This window comes from Gopherus flavomarginatus, chromosome 10 (genome assembly GCF_025201925.1).
Source record: "Gopherus flavomarginatus isolate rGopFla2 chromosome 10, rGopFla2.mat.asm, whole genome shotgun sequence".
Lineage (NCBI taxonomy): Eukaryota > Metazoa > Chordata > Testudines > Testudinidae > Gopherus > Gopherus flavomarginatus.
The window spans coordinates 43,602,388-43,629,719 of NC_066626.1; the positions used below are offsets into that span (position 1 = coordinate 43,602,388).

General features: G+C 38.6%; 1 protein-coding gene across 1 annotated transcript in view; it reads right to left on the reverse strand.

Moving 5' to 3' along the window:
- The window catches only part of UBR3 (ubiquitin protein ligase E3 component n-recognin 3), a 217,965-nt gene that overhangs the window by 35,399 nt on the left and 155,234 nt on the right, over window positions 1-27,332 (reverse strand). Inside the window, exons 31-32 of the mRNA XM_050916261.1 lie at window positions 20,452-20,537; window positions 7,772-7,877 (exon numbers count right to left, since the gene is read on the reverse strand). Of these exons, the coding sequence (XP_050772218.1) occupies window positions 7,772-7,877; window positions 20,452-20,537 (192 nt within the window). The remainder of the gene's footprint in view (window positions 1-7,771; window positions 7,878-20,451; window positions 20,538-27,332) is intronic.

A 27,332-nucleotide genomic window follows, 5' to 3' on the forward strand; every position in this document is an offset into this window, starting at 1 on the left:
CCATGCTGCAGGACCTGGGAGTGGGGGCACAGCACCTCACATAGTATCCAGGTACTGGAACCTGTCTTGTCTATTCCTGCCAGTGAACAGTGGAGGCATGGTGGACCAGCTGATAGCCTCTCATCTGCCGAGGCAGGAGTGGAGAGCTGCTTGTGCTTGCTGAAGATGAGTAGCCATTCTGGGCTCTGTCCAGCCCCACCCTTCTTCATCCTTATGTAATGAGCTAGTTCTCTTCTGGGACTGGGAACCAGTCTGATCATCACATTTTGTTTGGGGCCTGGAAGGGATTTTCCCCATATGGCAAAACTGGCAAACTGCTATGTGAGTTCTTCCATCTGGCATCCCGGAATTTGGTGGGTTCCAGTGTGGTTGATGGGTTAAAAGTGGCTTGATGCGGTGTACCACAATTCAATGGGGTACTTGGGCATTGACCCTGAGCATGGCATTGCACGTCTCATGCAGTGTGTTGTTCTCATCTCATCTCATCTCACCTACCTCCTCTGTGGAGGTGGTGAATGGGTTGGGACACTAGCTTCCAGCCCCAGTCCCCGGTCAAACCTGAGGGTGTATTGACCTCATATCCACCCTCAGCTTTTTAGAACCCGGGACCTCTGGTGCCCAGCTGAAACAAGCACTGGAACAGCCTTGTAAGGTATTTTGAGGAATGGTTCCCCATTGGTTAATAATTTTAACCAAGCTGAATCCTCTGCACTTAACTTAAGGCTATGGTGTTTGTCTATCATTATTTCTGTGTTTGTAATAAGACTGCCCCCCTGGAGAGTTAGAAATTCTTGAGAAAGGGGTTTGGAGTGAATATATCACTGAGCTGGCATACATGGTTAGCACAATCACACTGATTAACTGTCTCTGAGGGCTCCTGTCACCATAGTCTTAAGGGAGAATTCAGTAAAAGTTTTATTTCATATCTATATTATCCCCTTTTCTTCTTGAAAACTAACAATGTATACAGTGAGAACAAGTCACCAAGCATAAATAAAAAGTCACTCTAAAACAGTGATTTTCAACCTGTGGTCCACAGACCCCTGGCCGTCTGCAGACTATGTTTAAGATTTTCAAAGGGGTCTGCACCTCCATCTGTAATTTCTTAGGGGTCTGCAAATAAAAAAAGGTTGAAAACCACTGCTCTAAAAAACGGTATTTGTCAACAGTTAAAATTCTAGAAAAGACAATGAGGGAGTCAAATTTTCAAAAGCACCTAGTACCATTTTCAAAAATGATATAGGCAATTAGGAGCTTAAGTTTCACTGGAACGTAGGGATGCAGGCTCCTAAATCACTTAGGCACAGTTGAAAATTTTACCCATGGTTAGTTTTATTTTGCCTTTTGTGAGATAGATTGATAAAAGTTTCATTAGGCTGGTGCCCTAAATTACAAACAAGTCATTTTAATACATTTCTCACCTTAATTTTTTTTTATGGATTTTAAATTCATTTGAGAAAGAAAGAAAGAAAGAAAAAGAACTCTTAACTCTAGTTGGTTATGTTCATATCTGAAAAGTTCTTTCCTTCAGAAAGTATCAGTTAAAGCCATTTCACAGCAACAGACGATTAGGTCAAATGCCAATTCTGACATGATAAATTAGATAAGATTCCAATTTATATATTATGCAGTGATGACTGGCAACATCACAAAAAAATATGGAAGACTCACTTTTTAAATGTGAGAACAAGTGAAATGCTTGGCTAATTTATTCATTCCATATGAACTGGAGAAGTAAAGCTATATGAAACGTCAAGGTTTTCGATAAGCTGCTTCAGTCTACATCAAGCACTGCAGCACATTAAGCATTTAAAAAGCGCTCTGTCATTCGTTAACAGCCTAAGCAACTTCTTCATTATGACATTGAAACTGCATTTATAAACTCTGTTTAGAGTATGGAACTTATCCATCCTGTTAATCCTCTATGCATATGAGAAAGCCTGATAAGTCTGACTTTCCAACAGATTGTACCACAGTTGCAGCTAATGAAAAACTAGTTAATATAACTTCTCATAGTGTTTAAGAAAGGTACTATAAAATGAATCCATGCATCCATTTTGAAAAGAATCTGTACGGTACAGTACAAAGAGGAACCTTCTGATATATCCATAAATGGAAAATTTATTACTTGCTTTCCTTTCTGGGACTGACCTGTCCCTCTAGTCCAAGACAACTGGGCTGCATTTCTCTGGCAGAACATAAATCCATGCTCTGGGACTGGGAGCAATTGTGGAAATGCTCCACTTTACCCTTCTGTGGCCCCTGAGAGAGTCTCCTCAAGTGCAAAAAACCTGTTAATCTCTGGTTTTCTCCATTTGGCCAGTTCTGTGATGATGAAGGGAAGGGGAAACAAAGCCACTCTATGGATGATCTCATCAGGGAACAAAGCCCTAGAAATACTGGTCCCCAAGGGAGAGAAGAGAATGACACATAAGCTTTAAACATTAGGATTTGCAATAAATAAGGTGTGAAGGCTGAACTAAGGCTCTGTTGGCATTGTCAGGGGCAATCTGATGGAAGGGAAGAAGAGTGGCCAAGTACATAAGCTTCATCAACAAGGACAAGCCTACAACGCTTCTAAATTCTAATCTTTGTATTGGGCACCACATAGGACATAACACAGCTTACGTTGTTGCCCTTTTGCTAATGTTTGTGAGTTCTGGCAGCAGGTCAGTTTTTCATTTGATGAGAAATCGGTGATGCAGTGTCAATGTATTTTCTAATATGTTTTATTTAAAAAATGCTCATAACTCTTGCTTCCCTGAACAGCGGTGGCGTCACAGACTGTACATAGGCAACTATTGCTTGCAGAAACCTCAACTAATGCACCACTGTCACTGTCTTTTGGTCTCTGTCTCTCATGGACTGTCTGCTTAAAACGTTCCCTCTTCCTCCCTCAGTCCCTGAGTTTTACTCCTGGTAAATGCAAAGCTGCTCATTTAGCAGCATATGGTGCCAAAAGGTGGCTTGACTATTAGTCTTCCTTTTGTGCAGCTTCTCTGCAACACACAGGAAATGGGCAGAAAAGGTTTGACTGCCCATCCAGGCAAAGAGTACTTTAACTTGCAGTTGTTAAGAGAACCCTGCCTGCGTGCACCTACCGTGCAGCGGAACTTCACAGCTTTCTATGGACAGTTCCATCCTGAGTCCCTATATATCGAGGTGGCCAAACTTACTGACCCTCTGAGCCGCATACGACTATCTTCAGAAGTTCGAGAATGAGGGTGCACCTGCTGGGGCTCAGAGACTTCAGCCCTGCTTCTGCTGAAGCCCCAAGCCCTGGCAGGTGTGCCCCTGGCAGGTGGGACTGAAGCCCCGATCCCCTACTCCCTGCTGGGCAGAAGCCCCTACCTCAAGCTCCACCCCCACATCCAGTAGGTGGAGAAAGGGGAGGGGTTCCACGAGCCATACTTTGACTGTGAAAAAGCCACAACACCCCCACTATATATCAAAGACTCATATCATCCTTGACATTAGCAACTTTTGCCAAAACATTTTATCTGTCAACATACCAACCACAGAAGACTAAGCCAATCTGGAGAATTCAGTTTAAAACAACATTCACTTTTATCCCAGATTTGGGATGGTTAGGTCACCAGGTGGTCAAGCAATGACCAACAACAGGCCACTATGTCACTGGTTCTGCAGAGACTGTAAAGAACCTGGTATATCACCAAGAACAACTTAGTTTACCACAAAAATCTCCTAATTTATTAGACACATCTTTTTCACTTTATAGAATAATTCATATATTTTAAGTTCTTTTGGACACTGAATCATCTTGCATAATATTTCTCACACACATAGCACTTCAGCTGTGCGTGGCTAATGTGACATTGTATTAACCCCTTCCTAAATTGCCTACGGTTATTTATTTACATGGATAAAGTTGCATCTAATGATCTGTGTGCTGTACAAGAGAGTTACAAACAAGGCAACTGCAGGTGTGAAAAAAACAGACTATACATTTCTCCTTATTCCTTCTTGCACAATAAATTACCCCTCCATCCAATCTTACACCCCAGTTAGATGCTTCCTTTCTACAGGAGAAGCCAGTAAAAGCAGCTGAGTACTGCTGTGTGTATCCTGAAGTTCAGCAAGTCTGAGCTCTGGCAGACCAAGTAGCTGGTGGAAGAAAGTTCCAGAGTCATGAATTCCTGACCACACATTCCCTGATGCTATCCTACTTCTGATTAAACAAGACGACTGTTCATTCAAGCACTCAATGAGGCATCTCCCAAGAATGGAGGCACTCTCTCAGGTACCCAGATCACTCACCAATTATGGACGCAGATCTTGGCATAGATTGGGGCTGCTCGCAACACTGACATTTTTTTTCAGTAGAAGCATTATTGTGATTTAATTTTCCTATACATTTGGCATAAAATCTCCAGCCTGATATACAAATTAGTGTCAGTTGTGTAGAGCAAAACCAAGCTAAAAGTGCGAGATCTAGAGTCAGGAGATTTTAAGTCTAAATTTGTATTTATATAGAGAAAGTTATTAACATTATATAAGAGCTGCAAAAATACAATGCAATGTTGCTTGTGTTTTATAGATTATTTACAAAGCTGAAAATGAAAAAAACTTTTATTAAGTAAATGCAACTAATCTCCTTATGAAAACTGTTTTCAATTAAAATGCTAATTTAAACTAAAAATGAGATAGAACAAATCCAGAATGTTACTAGGAAGTTTTGGTTTTTTACAAAACAAAGAACCTGGATGAACAGTTCTCTTCTGACACAGAACAGGTTTTGCTAGTCTTGGTTTTTGTCTCAAGATTAGAAGTAGCACAAGTGAACACATTAGTGATGTTCAGTCAAAAGTTGTTTAGCTGTTGGGACTTTGTCATTATGCTGTTTGCAGTCAGAATAAGCAAGTGAGGCTATTTGGATCTTTTTCTTTTATTGACAGATATTCTCCTCCTGGGAGAGTACTGACCTGGGAAAGATGACTATTTAAATTACTAAAATACTAAGTTACACTCAAAATGACAGAGTATAATCCATTTCCTAAGCCTGCACTGATATTTCTCCATCAACCTTCTAACCTTCTGCAGGTTATTGGCAAGAGCTGTACATTATGCTAAGTTCTTACAACTGTATCTGAAAAAGATACACTTCCAAAAGATCCTGTGAATTTTGAAGCAGCTTCAAATCACACATGCTCAATACATCATAGTTCACTTGAAGATTTTATTTATTTCTTCAAATTCCAAAAGTGTAATTACAGGAGCTCAAACTGTATTCCAGGTGCTTACCCTACAAATTAAAATCACAAAATAATGCAAAAAAACTGGCTGCAACTAGAAGAACGATGGCTTTGCAGTGTGCTCAATAGGTTACCAATCTGAGCTCCGGAGGACCAAGGCAGGTGTCATAAACATACAGCTAAAGGTAGCGTAAAATCCCTCTTTACCCTGTAAAGGGTTAAGAAGGTCAGGTAACGTAGCTGACACCTGACCAAAAGAACCAATAAGACGACAAGATACTTTCAAATCTTGTGGGGGGAGGCTTTGTCTGTTCCGTAGACAAATCAAGAAAGCAAGCAATCCAACTCCATCATTATTAGTAAGTATTAGCGATGGAATGCGTTAGCTTACTTTTATTTTGGCTTGTGATTTCCTTTGCAGGAAGAGGGAGGTTTATCCTTGGTTTTGTAACTTTAAGGTTTTGCCTAGAGGGGAGATCCTCTATGTTCTTGAGACTTTACCACCCCGATTTTACAGGGGTGATTCTTTTACTTTTTCTTTAATTACAATTCTTCTTTTAAGAATCTGATTGATGTTTCATTGTTCTCAAGATCCAAGGGTTTGGGTCTGTATATACCTGTATTAATTGGTGAGGATATTATTCTCAAGCCGCCCCAGGAAAGGAGGTGTAGGAGCTTGGGGGGATATCTGGGGAAGGAAGGGCTCCAAGTGGCCCTCCCTAAATGTTTGTTTAAATCACTTGGTGGTGGCAGCATACTGTCCTTGGTGAAATTTGTACACTGGGAAAGTTTTTAACCTAACCTGGTAAAAATAAGCGTAGGAGGTCTTTCATGCGGGTCCCCATATCTGTACCCCAGAGTTCAGAATGGGAAAGGAACCCTGACAGCAGGTAACAGCGCAAAACTGAGGAACCTTCACAAAATGCTCAGCCAACAGCTCCCTCTCATTTCTACTGAGGGAGCTCCAGCTTGAGATCCTCTGCTGATCTGAACTGTGGTAACATGGCATGATGAGAAATGCTTTTCCTTGGGTAAACAGGTCCTGAACCACTTAGGGCTTTATAGGTTAAAACCAACACCTGGAATTCTACACATGTAGTGTAATGGAGTAATCAAGGCACAGTTCCTTTTGTATGGCTGTTCACTTTGCAAAACAGATAAAGAACGGGTACAAGAACACTTGGAAAACCTGAACCTTTCAGCACTAATTACAGTACATATTTAGAAAACCAGGAAACATCAGTTTCAGAAGTAAGAAACCACCAGCTGCATCTGTAACTACTTATCTCAGAGGTTTTTGAGCACAGTATCTAGTGTGGCCCATAACTCCATAATCACTAAGGGCTCTAAGTTCCATAAACAGGCTCTGTGTAAACCTGTGCAGGTTCCATTGGGCTTGTTTGCTACATCACACAGATATGAAATCTTTCAATTGATTCAAAAGCTCAAATAGGGGGGAAAAAAAAACCCTCAGTAGCCACTCATAACCAAATCTCTCTCTTCTCCTCTAATACCCCTCCACAGACATAGGTAATCCTTTGTTTGTAATTCCCATTGTTAAACTTTAATATTATGAAATTATGCACAAAAGCCAGGGAAAAAAGTAGGCCTTGCAGCATGCCCAAAAGAACAACAAACTCTCTTTAATTCAGACCAGGATCATTCACGACTCTTTCCCCTTCCTGCTTGTCTCTAACTGAGTGATTTCCTGTCCACCTCCTCCACCATTTGGTTATTTTCATCTTTGCATGCACACTGCCTCCATGCTTTCCTCCACACTGTTCCACAATACATGGTGTTTACTGCTAGGTATCTGGGAATTTTCCATTAATTTAATGTTATGTTTTTCTTTTAAATAAATATTCAGACAACTTTTACTATTGGATTCAGGCAGTCTCATGAGGATAACCACAAGACCAATGTGAAGGAAGGAAGTATAAAAGAGAAATTAGGATAAAGTACCTCAAAGAAAAAGGGGTCACATTTTATATCAAAATAGTTTCAAAAGGGTTAATTAATGATTTATAGATGTTTTAATATATGGTTAATCAATTGTTATAAAGTCCAAGGTCAATAAACTGCTTATAATAAACTATGACACGTTCTAGCCTGTAACCATTTTGACATATACTGTTTATGTCAGTAACATTCTTATAACATCTATCTCTTTATAAACCATTTATAAATGGAATCTTAACATAAAGTGACAAAAAGTTGCTTCCATTGTCCCTGGCTATATAAGTTAGAAGATCAAAATGTACAGAAAATTACAAGCCCAATTTCTTATCATCCTTAATTTTGGGCCTACTTGGCTTAACAATATTACTTTAAAATCACAAATATGAATCTCTAATATCTTGTATAAAACAGATTTGAAAATTCTTCTCTGCAAAGAAATACACTGTGTGCTAGACATTAAGTTTTGTATCTTACATGCTTGGCAATTCAGATTGTTGACAGTAAAGATTTTTAGCTTCAGAAAGTTGAAACTCATTCTGTGATAAGGGACCATTTTGTCCACAGAACTATACTGATGTTGGGTATTTTAAAATACTTACTGTGAATTCCTATCCTGCATTAGCTGTGTTAGTTTTCTCCATGGGTTGTATGCAGAGTCAATGCTGTAAAGCCGCATGTGCATGGCCAAAACATGAAACAGCTGATCTGAATTTGTGGGGGGGAAAAAAGATAATTTTGTTAAATATATCTGAAATATTTTATATCCATTTACCACCATTTATTTCCTAAGCCTTCTACAAAACCTGATGTCTTTTAGAATGTTATAAATGATGCTCTAATGACAGGTCTACAAGATCCTCTCTCTCATAACTTCCCCTATGCTTAGAAACCCAGGGATTATACCTAGGGCCCTACCAAATTCATGACTGAAAAACACGTCATGGACTATGAAATCTAGTCTCCCCTGTGAAATCTGGTCTTTTGTGTACTTTTACCCTATATTATACAGATTTAATAGGGGAGACCAGCATTTCTCAAACTGGGGGTCCCAATCCAAAACAAGGTTGTGGGGCGGGGGTCGCAAGGCTGTTGTAGGGAGTCATGGTATTGCCACCTTTACTTCTGTGCTGCCTTCAGAGCGGGCTGGCTGGAGAGTGGCATATGTTGGCTGGCTGCCAACTCTGAGGGCAGTGCCGCAGCCAGCAGCAGCACAGAAGTAAAGGTGGCAATACCACAACACCCATATTTCTGCACTGCTGCTGGCAGTGATGCTGCCTTCAGAGCTGGGCTCCCAGCTAGCGGCCGCAAAGCTTCCTGCTGCCAGGGGAGGTTACTGGAGGTGGGTCTGACCCGGCCCCAGGAGCGGCTTCTGCAGAGGAAGAGGAAGTCCCATCCCTCACCAGCCTAGCCAGGACCAGCAACTGGAGCCTGGCATACAGTAGGAGCCCACAGCCAGAGCGCTCCCTGCTCTGCCCTTATATTTATCAATAGAACTAATGATTTATGGGGTATAATTAGGGCCCTACCAAATTCGCGGTTCATTTTGGTCAATTTCATGGTCATAGGATTTTAAAAATCATAAATTTCACAGAGGGGTTCACAGTGTTGTAACTGCGGGGATCCCAACTCTAAAGGGTGTCATGGGGTGGGGGGTCTCAAGGATATTGTAGGCGGCATTGCAGTAATGTCACTCTTATTGTGAGCTGTTGCTGGCGGTTACTCCTGACACACAAGATTTTCATAATACAACTTCACAATATCAATCAGAATTTATGAGTTGCATAGATACAGCCCTAATTCAAAACAGTGACACCGTGCTCTCACTTGTTTGTCTCGTATCTGAAGTACTCTTCTTGTGTTCCATATGTCTAAGGTTTAAAATGCCTAAAGCTGCTGGAATCAAAGGTTCAGATCCTAGCCCTTCATCTTTTGGGGGTAAAAACTTTTAGTGCCACAAGTTTATTATGCAGTCATCTTTTGGATAAGACTTTAAAAACAGGGTTTCTGCCTACTTTGCATGACATTACAGATAGCATGGTATTTTTCTTAAGAACACTATTTTGCCCACATATCCTTTCTGCAATGCGTTGCGCAGTTTGCCATCACCCTCCAACCCAGATATGGCTGTATTTCAAGGGCCCCATATATATGATTATTTTCAAAATACTTTTTTAATCCTTTTGAACAAAAGGTGCTATTATACTATTAATGTAAGTTATTACAGAATCATATATTAAATGTGATTCTTGCCACACGGATGTGAATTATACAATTGGTCCATAGAAACAAACTAATATATTCATGAATTACGGATAACTATTAATTTGGACTACATACATCTGCTTTTTTTTCCAGGATTTCCTCTTTGTTATGTAACTTTAGGCTGGCAGTCACAATCAGTGCAGGCACCATATTCAGAGTAGTCCCTAATTTTTACATTTTGCAGGTTCTGAGGCCCCGGGAAGTGCTTTCAATTACTCCTTGTATGTTTATTGTACAGTTATATCCCTAGTGAAAATGTACATGCTATTCTACTGTAATGTTTTGATATGAAAGTCCTATTTTAAAAAAATGAACTTTCTAGGTTTCCCATAATGTGGCTCAGTTTCTCCTCTTCCCTTCCTTCACTATTTTCTTTCATGTTACACTATATTGGCGTCTTCTGCTGTGTCTCTTTCAGTGTCTGCCCCTCTCCAATTTTTCTGTAAAATTAAATAATGGTTCCTTCTTATTTTCACTCTCTCTTCCTCTGCTTCCCTTCAATTTTTCCTTTTTGCTCAATCCTTTCTCCCATTTTCTCTTCGAATCTTTTATTTTTGTGGTGTTCATTTAAATAAAAAGAAATTAGTATAATTTTCTGAAAGATCAGTATATTCTCAGGATGTTGAGAAATCTGTCAGCAAAACAACATTTTTGTTATAATTTCGTACTAGGAGAAATGAGGATTTATTTTGTCCTCATTGACTGATTTTATTCAGAAAGCAGATGACAGCAATCAGTTCCAGTGTCATCTACATCTTCAATTATTTTACGAACCCCGGGAACTAATTACAGCCCTCAGGCTCTGGCACAGTCAGCTGACTTTAGCATAAGACTTTTTTGGCCACCAAATACCTCTGAGTAATTGTCTATTTGTGGAAAATAAATTAATAGCTACTATTTTTATTTAAATATGGAGACCTGTAGATGTGTGTGCAGGTGGAATGAGTACGTGATGGGGGCTGCAGAAAGAGAAGGAAAGGAGAGACATTAAACATGAAGCAAGAGAAAGAACTATTGGTTTCCTCCCTTCTCCAAGGAAAAAAAATAGAAATCATGATAATTTACACGAAACTGCTCCTTGCTTCAAACAGAAAGGAGCAACGAGGCAGAAATGTGCTCAGAATAATTAACTCTTTGTTCCTATATTGACTATTTTCCAAGCTTATATTTAACATAAAATGAATTGGTCAAGCATCAAAATCTAGTACCAGACAGTTTATTATTTGTATGTTCTGTCTATATGTTTGTGAAATTAGGATGTGTTGTATTGTAGCATTAATCTGAACAGAAAAAAATTTGCTACCAAAAGCTTTATGAAACACAAAATTTTAGTTTGTTTGTGATGGATCTAGGAGACATTAATCCTACTACCTACTTCTGTTCTATATAAATACGATGCAGGATATTCAGTCTAAGGCCACGTCCAGACTAGGAATTAAAATCGATTTTAGATACGCAACTTCAGCTACGGGAATAACGTAGCTGAAGTCGAATTTCTAAAATCGAGATACTCACCAGTCTGGACGGGGCGCCATCGATGTCCGCGGCTCTCCGCGTCGATTCCGGAACTCCGTTCGGATTGATGGAGTTCCGGAATCGATGTAAGCGCGCTCGGGGATCGATACACCGCGTCCAGACTAGACGCGATATATCGATCCCCGAGCAATCGATTTTAACCCGCCGATGCCGCGGGTTAGTCTGGACGAGGGCTAAGATAGGCAAAAATGACCAGTGCTTATGCTGGATTTTTTTTTTAAAATGAAAAATTTTCTATGATGCTATTTTAAAATATAAAAACAACTCTACCACGTCAATGGAGCACAAGCATAATGTGTTTTTTTCTAGATTTAGAGTAACAAAAGAATACCTTGCCCCCAATGGTAACACAGAAGCAAAATGACATGTTTTTTGAGTTCTCGTCTTCACTGTTTAGTAAAATGAAATCCTGAAGTGGCCCTTTGTTCTTTTTTTACTACTCCTTTTGAGGTGGCTATGTGATTATGAAAAGCAAGAGAATAAGGACTAAGGGCTTATCTACATTACTGGCTGGATCTACCGGCAGCAATCGATCCAGTGGGGGTTGATTTATCGTGTCTAGTCTAGACGCGATAAATCAACCACCGAGCACTCTCCTGTCGACTCTGGTACTCCACTGGAGCGAGAGGCACAGGCACAGTCGACGGGGGAGCATCAGCTGTCAACTTACCACAGTGAAGACACTGCAGTAGGTAGATCTAAGTACACTGACTTCAGCTACATTATTCACATAGCTGAAGTTGCGTAACTTAGATCGATCCTCCCCTCCCCCCACCCCAAAGTGTAGACCAGGCCTCAGAGAGAATAGAGAAAGGCATGATATGTGGTTTCTTCACAAAAATTGGCTTATCTTGTATACCTCAACATTCGAACCACAATATTCCTGCTATTTTACTCCAAAGGTTTCCCTGCTTATGCGTTTATGTGATGTGGTGGAAGTCCATGTGGGGCTACACAAAGGAAAAATTTATCTGCCTTTATATACTATGTTCTGCCATGATTACACCTCACTAAAGTAGGGATAGAGGCCTATAAAAAACAGTTACTTCATTTTCCATAGACTTTGTTTTAAAGATCTAAAGTACAGCCTCTTCTGTTAACAAGCAAAAGCAATATATTAAATGACAATGAATCACTAAAGAACCACCCTAACTGCTCTCCAGCAGCAAGAGGATGACAGCCGTAGCTCTACAGGCATCTCAGACACCTCCACAGACAACAGTGCTTCTTATGGGTCCCTCTCCCAGGGATAATACAATGTCATCAAGCAGTGATGATGTTGTGCAGAGGCAAGTGAGGGGTCTGGCCTGGAACCTCCAAACTAATATTCTTCAAGCTATTTGAAAAAGTCTGTTAATTTTTTTTAAAGCATAGAAGTACCAAAAATTACAGGTTTACAATGTAATGAATGGGATACGACAATGTAAGTTGGACTCTCCTATTTTCCCTCATATAATACATGAGTGAGGTGACAGCCAATTAAGTTGACCAAATGTAAATAAATTTAATTTAAAAAGAAAACCACCACACAATACAATTAACTTGTGATTCTCACTGCCAGAAGTTAGCATTGAGTCCAAGAGCCTACCAGGACACAAAGGATTAGACATTTATATGGATAATGAGAACACCCACAGGTACATAGACATGTGACTTCAGTGAGCTTACTCACATGAGTGAAGTTAAGCACCTGCCCACAGGTTTGCAGGATCAGGGCCTTAGTACTATTTAGAAAGACGAGTGAGATTGTTTTTGTTTTCAGAGAGTACCTATTTATGAGCACAAACTATGTAACATACTTAACAAAACATCATCTACACTTACAGTCTAGAAGTTAGTTTTCACTTTGATTCATGGTAATTTATTACCGAACACTCCCCTAAAAAATTACCTTGCTAAAAAAAAATACATAACCGGCTACCGGGGGTCTGTTCTTTTCAGCTGCCCCATGCCAGCTCTGCTTTTAGTGTTATCTTATTGTGAAACAGCAGAGATGAATTAATCAGAGTCAGCACTTTCAAAAGAACAGCTGAAGAGAAAAGACACTAGCACTGCTTTGAGACTGAAACTGCTAGAGAAGAGTCTTCTAACATTCTCCCTCTCAAACATCAAGGATAACAGGCATTCTATATATAGCTAGATCACCAGCACTTGCTGCTGTAATCACATCCTTTATTATTTTCAATATTAAGGAATACTGGTATGCATTTTTGATTCTACAGGAGGACAGAAAAAGATGGTCCCCCACAGATCTTTTTATCTTTCATTTCTATCTATGTACAGGACAAACTAAACTAATTTGGAGAGATGATTATATATTTTGATAGGTGAATGGCAAGATGTATCCAAATGTCTGCTAAATTTACAATATCTATATTAAATTTACTGAAGCTACATATTTTCTTCTTGTTTAGTTTGGAACTCTTCTTCTGCCCTACAAGGAAACTTTGCATATCTATTTAACCTACTGCACTATCTTTTGTCAAAGAGACAGTTCAGTAACTTCATTCACATGAGGTATCACATTCTATATACGCAATGGAGGAAGTGCTGTAGGAGTGATGAAAAACTGCACATTTGGCTCACATTTATTTTATCCTTCAAAAGTCAGGAGCACATTTTTATCCTCAATTCTTCTCCCATTTGTATTTTTAAATACAGATATATATTACCTGTTTTGCTGTAATGCTCATAAGTCTCTGTTTTGACTTTACTTTTCTTGATCTGTCCTTTTCTTCTCCCCATTCCAGAGACTATTATTCATATTTCCAGTGTTAACAGGGACAGCTTGCAGGAGGCAGCAAGCAGTTCTCTGCAAGTGTAGCATGGTAGGTGCTTCTTGTTTCAGGTACAGTATGAAACCAGGAGCCCAATTGCACTTCTCTCCCTAAACTCCTGGTCAGGACTCTATGTAGAGCATTACTGGAGACAATGGCTGCAGTATTGATTTTTAACAAGGAATCCCAGATTTCCTTTTTTCTCTTTACAGAGCTTAGTTAGCCTATTTAATATCTTCAGTAGGAAAGATCTGCTGTCTGTCTTCCCATTCATCACTGATCCTCTAGACTGGAAATAGTGAGAAAAATTTTCCTTTCTGTGAAGGTCAGGAAAATCCTTTTTCTTTTAGGCAATAGGTGATGCAGTCTCGTCAGACAAATCTAAGGCCTTGAGCACTACACTTATTAAGTAGCTAATATCCTCTGGATCAAAACTCTTCAGAGTGGTGTCCTTACAGTAAGATCTATTTTAGAGAGGATGAGGGAGATATTTGCTCTTTTTCTTTGAAGAATATCATTGGCTTTCTTTTTAGATCCCTTCCTCGGGGACAGAAGATATGTCAGACTTCTTAACAACCAGCAAGTGGGGCTCTGCTATGTGATAAAGGATGCTTTTTGCTGCTATATTTTTAGAGTTAACCTCTGTACTTAAGCTGAGTGGGAGCTACCTAGGTTCGGCAGAGGTTTTGGCTTTCTTGAAATCAGTGTCAAGACAGACTATCGGGTGTGACTGAAGAAGACAAAAGGGGAGATGGGCACACCCAGGTGGCTGAGGAGCCAGCAGCTGCAATAGGAATGTTTGCATATGCCTGGAAGATGCTCATAATAGCAAAGGATCAGGAAGTGGCTGAAAGAGAGTTTTACCTTCTTCTATGACTCCTGTAAGCAGTTAGGTGGGAGTCTACTCAATTGCGCTCACACTACTGAACTCTGCAAGATGGAAATGATACAGTCTATACTGGGGAAACAATATAAGAACCAAATGACTTTCCTGGAAGAAACAACATATACCATCCACAAATTTCAGTGTGGAAAGTCTGGTCCGATTCAAAGGATGGTGCCAAGAGCTATCATTTGACTTGACTAAGGAACTTGGTATAGAGTTCAATAAAGATCATACTTATTATCTGTGCAATACCATTTGTTTCAAGAGCTTAAGAAATTTCATGTATCAAGAAAACTAGCTAGGCTGATGGAAAACACTGAAGTAACTGATTAAAACAGACACTGGCATTACATCCATGACAACTGACATTATCAAGTCATCTGATAATACAGAATGCTGAGCTTTAAACTGAACAAGAGCCATTAGAAAGGAGGTAGAAACAACCTAATGAGACAGTTTTTCATTGCTTAGGACCACTATACAAGGATAAGAAGGCGTTGAGCACTTCATTTTAAGGACAGCTTACAAGAGTCCCAAATACTCTTCCAATATTCATATACATGTAAATTTCATTCCAATTTAAAAAACTGGTGCTGCAAGCTCATATGGAGATCACTGTTTCCTTTGGCTTTCTCACAGTCAGCTCTGACAGGAAGCCTACACCAGAAATGACCTTTCCTCCCAGGTTGAGATCAGAAATGTTGTTGAATTTTTCTATCTCCATCTGCTGCTATCAGAGCACTCTGAATTAACAGTTACTCGGAAAAGATAAGCAAGTACAACTACTTAAGGAAAGTGAGAAATACGGAAAAATAGGATTTTGTGATATTTGTGGGACATCAGAGAATTAAATAACATAATGAAACACACATCAAAGGAACATCAGAATGTAGTAGAGAAGACAGGTGGAAGAGAGAATCTGGATCAAAAATGTCTGTATTACATTAAAAGATGAACACTGCTACTTAGACATTGAAGGAATCAATAGTATTTATAAAAAACTCAAGACGACAACATCTCTGTTTTCATATACCTTTTTTCCTTAGCATATGTTATTTACATAAGAAGAAAGAAGGTATTTCATATCACATTACAAAACATGCTATGGTAGGACAGGAGAATTCCGTTCTGCATTCTTCTGACCAAATCCTAGAAAAAAAAGCCATTGGAATATCTGAGCTTTCTATAAACATTTACAATATTCCAAAGTAAAAAATAAAATTTGTAGAAATATTAGAGGATATAATTATTTCTCCTTAACAACAACATTTCAAGAACTCTGACCTCATGTTGCTATCAATGCCTAATGTCACACCACTTCTAAAGAACCTACATGTGAGATAAAGAGGACTTGACCTGCATGTTTGTGTTGTACACTGTATACAAACACATTTTCATAAATTCACAAAATTTTTAAACCTTAAAATGACAATTACATGGCCAGATTTCCTTTATCATTCTTGTCACACTGGCTCAGTCACTGACTCTACCAGCTACATTAATCATTCTTAATTTCACTTCCCAAGTGCAGCTGCCCTCATGGTGCAATCTACTAAAACAGCACTTGACCTATTTGTTCCCACCATCTTCACTGACACTTGCTGCTGTAATAGCTCACCTGGGACACCATATTCCATTTTCTGCAATATCTTATCAACAAACTTTACAGTTGTTACAAGCCTAATATAGAGTAATGTGCTTAATCACAAGAGAGATACCTGAGCACCACAGCTATGAGAGAATCAATGCACAATCTATGGGAGCTTACGTTTTCATGGATTTTAATAGTTCTACACTGAACAGAAGCAGGTTTAGAAAGACCACAAAGTTAGTATAGTACTGTACAAATCAAGCCTACATTTCCTAAGAATAAGATTCAAATCAAAATAGTATTAAATTACTACATAGGGAAACAAATTGCTTGCCAGCAATCATTTCATCTTTAAATAAGAAAAAAAAGTGATTCCGTTCTATCTACATAAAGATAATGAAGAAACTGCAGGTATTTTGTAAGTACTTTTTTTTTTTTTTTTTTTTTTTAACATGGAACAAAATACAGGACTGTGGAAGGATAATTATACATGGCAAAAAAGAATTTTGTCAGACTTATTTTTCTAAATAATATTTTGTAAAATGACTATAAAGAGAGAAAAACAAGAATTCCCCTTTTAAAAAAGTCCAGCATCTGTTTTATAAGTACAGCTAAGTAATACACTTGGGGGGACATATTTTTACTCAGTCCACAGACATCCCAATGACATGAACGGACTCTCTCTGTATGGGAGGCTGAGGACAGAACAGTCTCATTAAGTTACATACCATTTCATAAAACCTGTTGTCTAGGGAAAAACAATTCTCTTATCTTTAGTCAAAATCTTACTGTTCAAAGCTAAACGTATTAATACTAAACTCAAGCCCAGTGTGATTCTGTTCTAGCAGGACCTACAGTTAAACAGGAGTCTATTTTATTGCAAGATTTAATGTGAGTGAATAGTATTCCAGTCAGCTGACTATCCAAGCTTTTTTACCAATTTAATGAATGCAATATAAATAGCATGTGAATGAGTTAATAATTAGATGACATTCCTGGTTGTTTGTTAAACAACATGATCTTAGTTTAAATAGTGCATTTCAACTGAAGCATCTAAAGCCCTTTCAAATTTTCTGAACTATGGGCAGACATTCAAAACTACTCCCAGACCATGTAAAAGACATGCTTAGATACGACTTCGAGATTTACACTGTAGGGTGTGTGAACACTTGTCCCAAATATTATTTCAGGTATTTCTAATATATAAATCACTGGAGTATACAGGAATTATGCGACCCAGCTTTCAAGTGCAGCCACTGCTGCAACCCCAGCCATGGCTAACATATTGTAGTGGAACTACACAACAGTTTAGGACAGCAATTGAAGACCACCATGTTCCACTGAAATTTCAGTATATAATATTGATAAAAATAGCAATGCAGGCTTAGGAAATTCCAAATATATGTATTAAAAAAAGTAGAAAAACAACAACATTTTAGAGTATGTGAAAAGGTTAACATATCTTAATTTCAAAGTCCTTTCTTTCCCCTCTTGTGTGAGACATGGCCCAAACTCTCATAATATAAAATGAAAATATTAATTGTTTTTGTCCAAAAATCCTATACTAAAAATTTCTGCTATGTATGAAAATGAATCAGGATTGAAATCTTAATGCTTTGTTTCTGAGACTATTTACCTTTCAACACATGCAATTAATTCCGATTAGTATACCAGGAATTCTGTGCATCAAAAGGCAAAAGTACTCTATCACAACATCCAATGCAAACTTCTCAAGTCAGCTTCTGACAGGCAGAGTGGTTAATCAAGAGTTTATCAGAAAAACCTTTTAAAGTTCTGTAACTTAACCATGTTTAATGAAATGTGTGTTGTGTACTAGTTTATGCATATCATCTGTATCTAACCTGGGGTATGAGAGAAAGAGAGAGAGAACTTGCATTAAATTACATACTGGACCCTTGGAGGAGGTATTTCATATACATTTTTCTTTTTTTTTTAAAATTGTGCTTTGTTTTAAATAAAAGCTACAGTTTGAGTGCTCTTTTGATATTAATATAAAAGTCAAATATTTTTACAGTGCTTTAAGGTCTGGTGAGTTTAGTTCATTCCACTTTTATCATACATCAAAAAATCGTAAGTGGTACTATTATGGGACTGATAAGTCTCAAATTCCTCAAGACGCATGGCTCAAGATAAAAACATTCCTTTACTCACTACAGGCCACTTTCTCCAAATATAAAAAATTACCCTAACTCAGAAATATTAAAATGGCAGAGCATGAACAGACACTGATAGTCATATGGGCCAAAAGGCCAGACTGCTACTATCAAAGACCTGTCATTCATTAATGGATTGCACTCAAAACACATCCAGTACTTTCTATTCATAGCAAGACGCAATCCTGTTCCCAGCGAGCACACACATACTTTTCACTTATATGGAGACTTTCATTCAAGGTTTTCATAGCACTTTACAAAGATTACGCGTCACAACAAACCTGTGAGAGAGGTAATGTATCCATTTCACAGGTGGGTAAAAGGCAGTAAGAAAATCTCCATTATACCAATTTTACATTTGGATAAACTAAGGCACAATGACTCGCTCAAGGTACCCAAACACAGACAGAAACAAAACTGGGAATAGAACTGTAGCCATCATCACCAGCCATTAGACAATACCTCCATTACAAGAATTCCTGTGGAAATAAGCCTTACACAGAAGAAACAGTTGTTCTGCAGCTGTGTGGGAAATGTTTTGCTAATACACTCTGGATAATATGATGCTTATTGTACATTACATTCAAAAAATGATGTTAAAATAACATTATTTAGATTGCAAAGCGAAGCACTTGAAAGTCAGAAGATGTCCATACAATCTTAATTCTGCCTCTTTGTGCACCCACCCTGTGCACTGAATGAGGCAGTGGTTTTATGTAGAAAATAGTATGTGATTATGTTATTAAAGAAAACATAATGCAAATGCACAAGTGAGCAGAATTAAGGTTGCATGGATAATCGTAAATCTGGTGCTTCTCAACTTTAAAATGCTAGGATTTTTTTTTTTAAAGGGGAAAGTTGATAACAAATCCTATTATGTGCAACTGTACCCTCCCATCATTTATCAGTAGAATCTGAAGCTAGGACTTCAGCAATGCAACACAGATTTCAAACCACTTAAGCTACAGAACTAACTACATTGGCTGGTAAAAGCAGAAGGCTCCATCACCCCTACTCCTCCAAGAAAGGGAATGAATCACAGGGTCCTGATGCTGGGTCTTGGCAGTGATTGAGGGTGACAGAGCCCAGCCCAGCCCCCGCCACACACATACACCCACTCCAGGGACTGGGGTAAGTTCCCGGTCCATGTGACGCCCAAGAGGTGGGCATGGGCCACTGGGACCATGTGCCGGTCTGGGTGGAGAGCCTAGCCCAGTCCAGCTCCCTCAATTATAGCTGCTCTGATAGCTCCCTAGCCTTCCCAGTATAGCATCTGCTGCAGCATGAGCCCAGCCTCAAAATGTGCTATTATTGTTTTGGCAGGCTGCCCAAAATTTTCCTGAAAAAGGTAAACCACAGAAGGGAAATGATCATTTTTAACACTTTATATCTCAGCGAAATCATGGGAGAAAGAAAAGGTACTTCTTAGCTCTCCTTGCCAAACAGCAAGGTCTTTCTGAAAACAATGGAAGTGTAAAAGCTTCTCAGTAAAGATCACAAGAATTTTTATCATGACAAATGTTAGGCAAACTAATCATAGGTGTCACCACCAGCTCCCCCATTAAAGAGTCAGTGTGTTCATCTAGCGTGTTACACAAACACAAAGGTGTGCATATTTTTACTTACTAGCTATAGCAGCCAGGGTTGTACAAAAATTCTCTGGCAAAGTAAACTGCTTTTGTATAAGCACTATCTTTTGCTTTTAAAATGCTTATAGCTACTTTGTTTTTATAATTTTAAGTCATTCAAATGGTATTACATAGTTTTGATATTTGCTTTCTAAATGGATTATCTTTACAATACAGGAATATTCTTTGTGGATAATCTTTGTAAGTTACACTTCTGTTTTCTCTTAATGAAAATTACAGTGAACAAAAACAAAATATTAGCAATCTGAAAAAAACTCTAGCACAGAAATAATAAAAAGTTGACAACAGCAGACCTGGAAAATATGCTAAAATGTCAAAACAGACAGCATCTTTATTTTAAGCTAAATTTCACAGTTCTCGTTTAATTTTAAAATAATTTAAATCACACAATAAATTAAACTTACTTAAACAAGATCTTTTTCCAGCTGTGCTTGCCCCGCCTAAGCATAAATTGCCTCCTCGATGAACCAGTTCAAGTTCCAAGTTTGTTCTGCATGAAATATATGAAGATATTAGGATGGAACTTCAGTATTCAAGCATCTATAGACAAAAAGGAACTTCCATAAGCTCACATTGTATACCATAGGGAAGAACAGGGCGCATTAGTCGCTTGTTGGTTACATAAAGGCAAGATCTGACAATTAAAAATAGCAAAATAGAATACTTTTGTGATTTAAACAGGTTGGTTGGCAAGTATTATATGAGGCACTCAAACTACAGCGGTGACTGCATTACAGATAACTAAATATATTTATTTTGCGGCACGTATCAATTTCAGACAGTTTCACAACTCATTGCTGCTAGTGGAATTTTTGTGCAAACCTGGAAAGACAACAAAATTGTAAGAAGTTAGGTATATTATGAACATGTGACATCCTTTGTGAGGCACAGAATTTTTTAAAGTAATTTACAAACAAACAACATAAATCAGATGCTTCATCTTCAGAATATTTTAATTCCATTACAATGGAAGCCCTGTCCTTTGTTTGGTAGCAATGTTATTGGAAGCCGTGGACGTAAATTTTTAGTGAAAGGCACTGTAATTTAGCTGTGTAACTCATTATTATGAGATGGGAGTTGTGCAACAAAATCCCTGCATGTCACATTAACACTGTACTTCTTAGTATACTATAATACTCTGATGATTAGACACTATTTTTTGGCCAAATTCATTAACGTTTGACTTTGGAATTGGATGTTTATGTACTGTATTACCGTCTACCCTCAAGACACTGATCAAGCAATTTACATTTTGTCTTCTGAAAGTTTGTTTTAACAAATAAACATGCGTTCCCACATTTCTGGTGTAGGAAGACAAAATTACTATGCTGAAGTGATATTATGCTAAATTAATTCAAACGACAATCTTTTTCCTTATATGTGTTTCTTTAACTGAAATTAAATAAACCATTCCTAGACTCAGTGTAATTTGACTGAATATCACTAATTGCAAGAAAACCTATTTTAGAATTTTAGGCATATGCATATTTAATCTAAACTACAGGATGAAGAGAACGGAAAAATACTTCATTCAAAATAAAATATTTTGGAAAAATTTCAGCTCTATCAGTTTAAGAGACTACTGGGTTCTTGATATACAGTGTTTGTAAAGATACTTCCATATGTTTCTAAAATAGTAGCATTTCAAAATATTAATATCCTTAAATTTGCACCTCATGCCACCCATTTCTGAAGGAATGCTTTAATCCTCTCTACTCGGAAAAAAAAAAAAAAAAAAAAGCAATTTAACACTGATAATGTTCCTGCTCAGAGCTCCATCTGGTAGCTGCTGATAAGGGCATCTGTGTGACAGGGGAATTTTCCACTCTTCAGGCGATTTGCAGTGCTCGCTGAACTTCTAAAAACCTACCAGCAAGGAAGCAGGGACAGGGATTTCATATTAGTGGGCAGAATAGCAAGTGTTGATCAGCACGTGTTAGTTCATCTTTGGAATATAAATGAGACAAATGTTTTATTTCTACAAATCTTTTGATGACTAATTTGTAAATTAATGGCAGTCTTCTACTACTAAAACCAAGACATTTGCTAGATGTTATTTAAATGATTTAATCAGATAATCAGAAACACTATCTCAAACTCTTAAGAACAAATTTGTCATATCTAGAATTTTCAATTTTCCTTTCACTAAGACCTATATATAATTTTACAAAAGCAAAAGTCAAGGACAAATCTGACAGAACAAGATATGCATGCAGTACTGTGCTCAGTAGGAGGAGAGTCCTGGTGACAATCTCTCCCCAGCCCTCCTCCCCCTGGCACACTCACTCTGTTTCCCTCCCAAGAGAGTAAGGCACCTCCTTATACTGTATCGTATCTCCACAGCACAAACACCAGCCCTCTTCTGGTGAGGCATCCCCTCCAAACAAGCTCATATTTATGGGAGATACTTTCCCCTATTATGCTCAATCTTCTGAGAGACTAGAGCACTTCTCCCACAAATAGGCACTTTCTGCATGGCTTTTTTCCCATATTACCCGAAAACATAGAAGATTAGGGTTCAAAGAGACCTCAGTAGGTCATCTAGTCCAACCCCCTGCTCAAAGCTCAGTTCTTGGGGAGACCTGCACTACACTTCTTGTTCTCTTCATCCCCATTCACATTCCCATCCATACTGAGGTATTGGTTAGCCCCTATAGTCAATCACCCACTGATGGAGAAAAGGAAAGCTGAATTCTCACCATCTAATCTCCTATCACTGATGGAAAAGTAGGGGCATCTAACATACTCTAAAGAAGACAAGTGGAAAGTAAACTTGTCTCTTGATTGAATCCTTTTGCCAGAAGCTGGGAATGAGTGACAGAATGGATCACTTGATGATTACCTGTTCTGTTCATTCCCTTTGGGGCACCTGGCAGATGGACTTTTGGTCTGACCCAGTAAGGCTGTTCTTATCCTCCACTATCCCACCTCCCTCAGTGAAAAGTAAGAGAGATAAGCCACTTTCAGCTTGATACTCCATCTCTCTCAGAAGAGGAGAAGCAAAAGGAAGTGTATCCTCTCCGTCTTTCACTGGCACAGGGACATAGGAAGCACAGCCTCCTTTGGATTGCTCTTCCTCCCCCACTGAAAAAACTGAGAAGGGAGGGCTGCTTTGGCTAAGGTCTTGCTTCCTTCTGCTGCAAGGAAGGGACCATTTTTAACTCGTGTTTGTGAACGCCAATTAACCTGAAAATATATGTGATGCTTTATTTTTTACTAGCCATCAGAACACAAAATAATACAGGGGTATAGATAAATTAACCCTCTGGGGGGCAGATAATGGGGTGGAAAGCATGTCTGGAGGAACCAACCCCTCTCCTACCTTTTCACAGGAACAAGTATTAGAATGGGAAAGTCCACTACCACTACCATTGCCTCTCTCTCATCTCTTTAAAGAATTAGTATGTACAAGACAGTGAAAAGGGAAAGGAGTGGCAAGGGAGAACTGTGTGTCAATGTATACATAGCTGACAGCATAAACAATGGCTTTGTCTAAACATCCAACAAAGCAGAGATCTATCATATGCAATGGAGCGGAAGCAGTTTACAAAATGCTGCAACAAATGACAACCATCAGTACAACGTGGAGCTATTACAATTAAAAGTAACATACATACACCACTGTACCAGGCCTATAAACACCTGTGAAGAGAGAGAAATGGAGCAAATGGAGGAACAGACTTAGGTAGCAAGATAAGAGACTGGGTGAAAGAAAGATGGGATCTCTATAGATAGCTAAGCTGCTGCTTCTCCAGCTGCGCACACAGACCAGGAGGCAATGGCCACGGAATGTCTCTGGTACTGGGAAAGCTGACAAGAACCAGCTCTCTCCCCCTTAACAGCTGCAGAATACCCCCCTCTACTTCCATTCCTTTACCTCTACTTTCATGTGTCCAGGCAGCAAGAGAGTAATGGGTGAGGAAAGCACATTGCATTCACACTGTTACAGAAAGGAATGAACTACTACCATTGGCTACCTCAGAGCACCACAACTCAATCAATAATGCCCTACTTTCAGTATGTGGAGTTTACAAATGGCTGCCCAAATGCCCCTTTAATCTATTGCCTATGGTATCTTCTCCTCAGCTCTGCTTCAAAATTTCTTCTTACCTGCAAGATGGCTCCCTAGAGATGGCAGGGAAGGACATTTCTCTTAATACAGATACCTCAGCCTATCGTCTGACAGAAAGTGGAACAAAGGGGCTGATTAAAGCAAGAAGATTCAGAGATTTAAAGATTAATTCACTGGCTAATAAAATGGCAAGGCTGAAGGTCCAGTGGATATAATCAAAAAATATTTTTGAAAAGTGCTTTATTAGGAAGTGGCCAATTGTCATCTTGATCACTTTACATTGTGCCTTTAGCCCAACTCTCTATTTGTCCATGTTTTTGATTGTAAGCTCTTCTGTGTTTGTACAGTGTCTAGTGTATTTGGCACAGGCAGAAACAAAGTAATAATAATAGTGAACCAACTATCTATAGTTTGACTAAGCCAGACTACAAAAGGAGAAAAGTGGGCAAGAAGGTAAGAACCTAAAAATAGCTGAAACATCCAGAATAGTTATTTAGTGTGCTAAAAGGAGAAATGACAGCCACAGAAACAATGAGATAGGATTAAGAAGGGAAAATTTAGGCTGAATACCAGGATAAACTTCCTGATAGTGAGGAGTATTATTCTGTCATTTAGCAGTGAAGTGGAGGATACTCTCTTGCATGGACATCTGAAATTACACAAAAACAAGACACTAGAAAACCTACAACAAAGAACAATCCTGCTTCAGATAAGGAGGTGAACTGCTGACCTGCACAGGACATATTCTTATTTCTATTAATGTTATGTATATTAAGGTTAAATTAAAAGCTTTTAAAATAAAGGTTTATGATCATTAGATATTCAAACCCTATAGTCCTTATACAGATAAAATTCAATAGGAGTTCTGTGCACATTTGGATTGCTGAATCAAGTCCTAAATCATTAAGAGTGAAATTAACACTGCTGCAGAAGATCTGGCAAAGGCCCTCCATGTTACCTCACATGTATGGGAACAATATGGCGTGAGTGGATCCAGTGTCTGAAAACCTCCATGTAGGGGAAACAGAAAGCAGTGACCACTTATCCAGTCCAAAGGATGAAAGAACAGCCATAGATGGGGAGTGAATTTTATCTCCTCCATCCTAAAGGATGTTCATGTCATTTACTTCAAAACCAGTGTAAGGAACAATGTAACACTGTTCTGGTCTGGGATATTTTTTACTCTCACAGGAGAAACACTGAATTCTGAATTTAGATTTTAGCACAAACATGGAATGTCCAATTTACTTTTTAAATTGGTTCAGCTAACATTTTCTGTTGCATACCTTTCACATTATAATACACAGGTTTTTGCATTTTAAAAAGGCATTTAAGCAAATCATTTCTCACACAAGGAACATATTCATTTGATGAGCTAAACCGAGCGACAAGAAAACCTCAACTGTGTACCCTTGTATACAATATAGTGTATAGATTATAGTACACTCCATATAAATGTAACTGTTTTCTATTTTGAAATTATCTTTATCAAACATAAAAATGACGTTACTCTTTCACATTAGCTAAATATACTACTTACAACGTCAACAAGACCCAAGAAAATAATTAAATAATTATTATAAAACAAAATGCAACTGAAGTATTCTTAAAGAAATTCAAATAATTTTCCATTTAATTGCCTCGTTTGTTTTATAAATAAAGGCAACAGTGGTTTTTATGGATATATAATAGACACAACAGGGCTGTGAATCTTTACTGTGATATGACTGTATTTGAATCAGCAAAATATTTGTATGAAAGCTTTAAATATTTGGAATCAATAAATGAAATTGTTCAGAATAGGATAAAAATATTACAGTATTAACAAAAAAATCATCATTAGAAACTATATCAAAACCCAAAACTTTCTTTTACCAGTTAAAGTTTCTATGTTAAATTATAACAATATATTTACCCTTTGCATCACTTACAAAATCAGGAAGTGATTAAGGATATGATGGGGCTCATCAATCTATAGATGCACCAGGGCTCTGTTTGGTGCACAGCTGGGGAAGAGAGGAGAAAAGTGGGTGGCATTAGGCCACTTTTCTTCTCATTCACTTATCCCTGATCCTGGGCACTGCCTAAGGGCCATTATGCCGGTAGCGATAATCAGCTGCAATCCATGCAAAGAGGAGGGGAAGACAGAGGGAAGAGGAGTGGCTGGAAGAGGGCGGTACAAAGCTGATAGAGCTGGGTTTACACAATCAAGTGAATCCTCATTCAAGCAAAATCTCCAGCTGCACTTTTTTACGGTAACTTTAAGTTCCCTTTAAGTTGCCTAAGGGTATGGCTACATTTGGAATTTCAAAGAGCTGCCACGGCAGCGCTTTGAAGTGTGAGTGTAGTCAGAGCGGCAGCGCTGGGAGAGAGCTCTCCCAGCGCTGCATGTAAACCACATCCCTTACGGGTGTAGTGTGCAGCGCTGGGAGCCGCGCTCCCAGCGCTGCTGCCCTGATTACACTGACGCTTTACAGCGCTGTATCTTTCAGCGCTCAGGGGAGTGTTTTTTCACACCCCAGTTGCAGCGCTGTAAAGTGTGAGTGTAGCCAAGGCCAAAAAGAGGCACAAAGGACAACTGGCATGGGACAGAACCTGGTCTATAAGTCTTATACTGTCCACTTTATTCTTATCAATGCATATTTCACCACAGCACAGCCCTGACTCTGACCCATGATTTTTAATCATCTTGATTTCAATTTCCAAACATTTTTAAGGGACAGTATTAAACGGGAAACATTATCAGTATTGTTTTTAAAACTATAAATCATTGTCTTTCTTATACATATACAGACAGATCTTGCAGTCATACCCTTGGAAGCAGACATTTGTGCCCCCACTGAAGTCAGTGGTGCACGTATGGGTTCCAGGTGTAGGAATCCAACTGCAGGATGAGGCCTTTCATTGAAAAAGAAAAGTGTATAACTTTACTTATTTACAAAAAACTGTTGTGTGTGGATTTGCATTTAAGACTGAATCAATGTGTTTTAAGAACTGTATGCTGCAGTTCTCTTTTGAGCTTACTGATGAAAGAACAGTATTAATTTCAGGAATTAATGTGCATTATGATGCAATTTTTATTTTTTTTAAACACGTGATAAAGAGTAAATGGTTAGGCTCTTAGGCAGGCAGTATAAGATTTATGATACTGTGCCTTAAACTGGTCATTTCCTTGCTTTCCAGTATTTCAGTTTTGCACATGATAACTCAGTA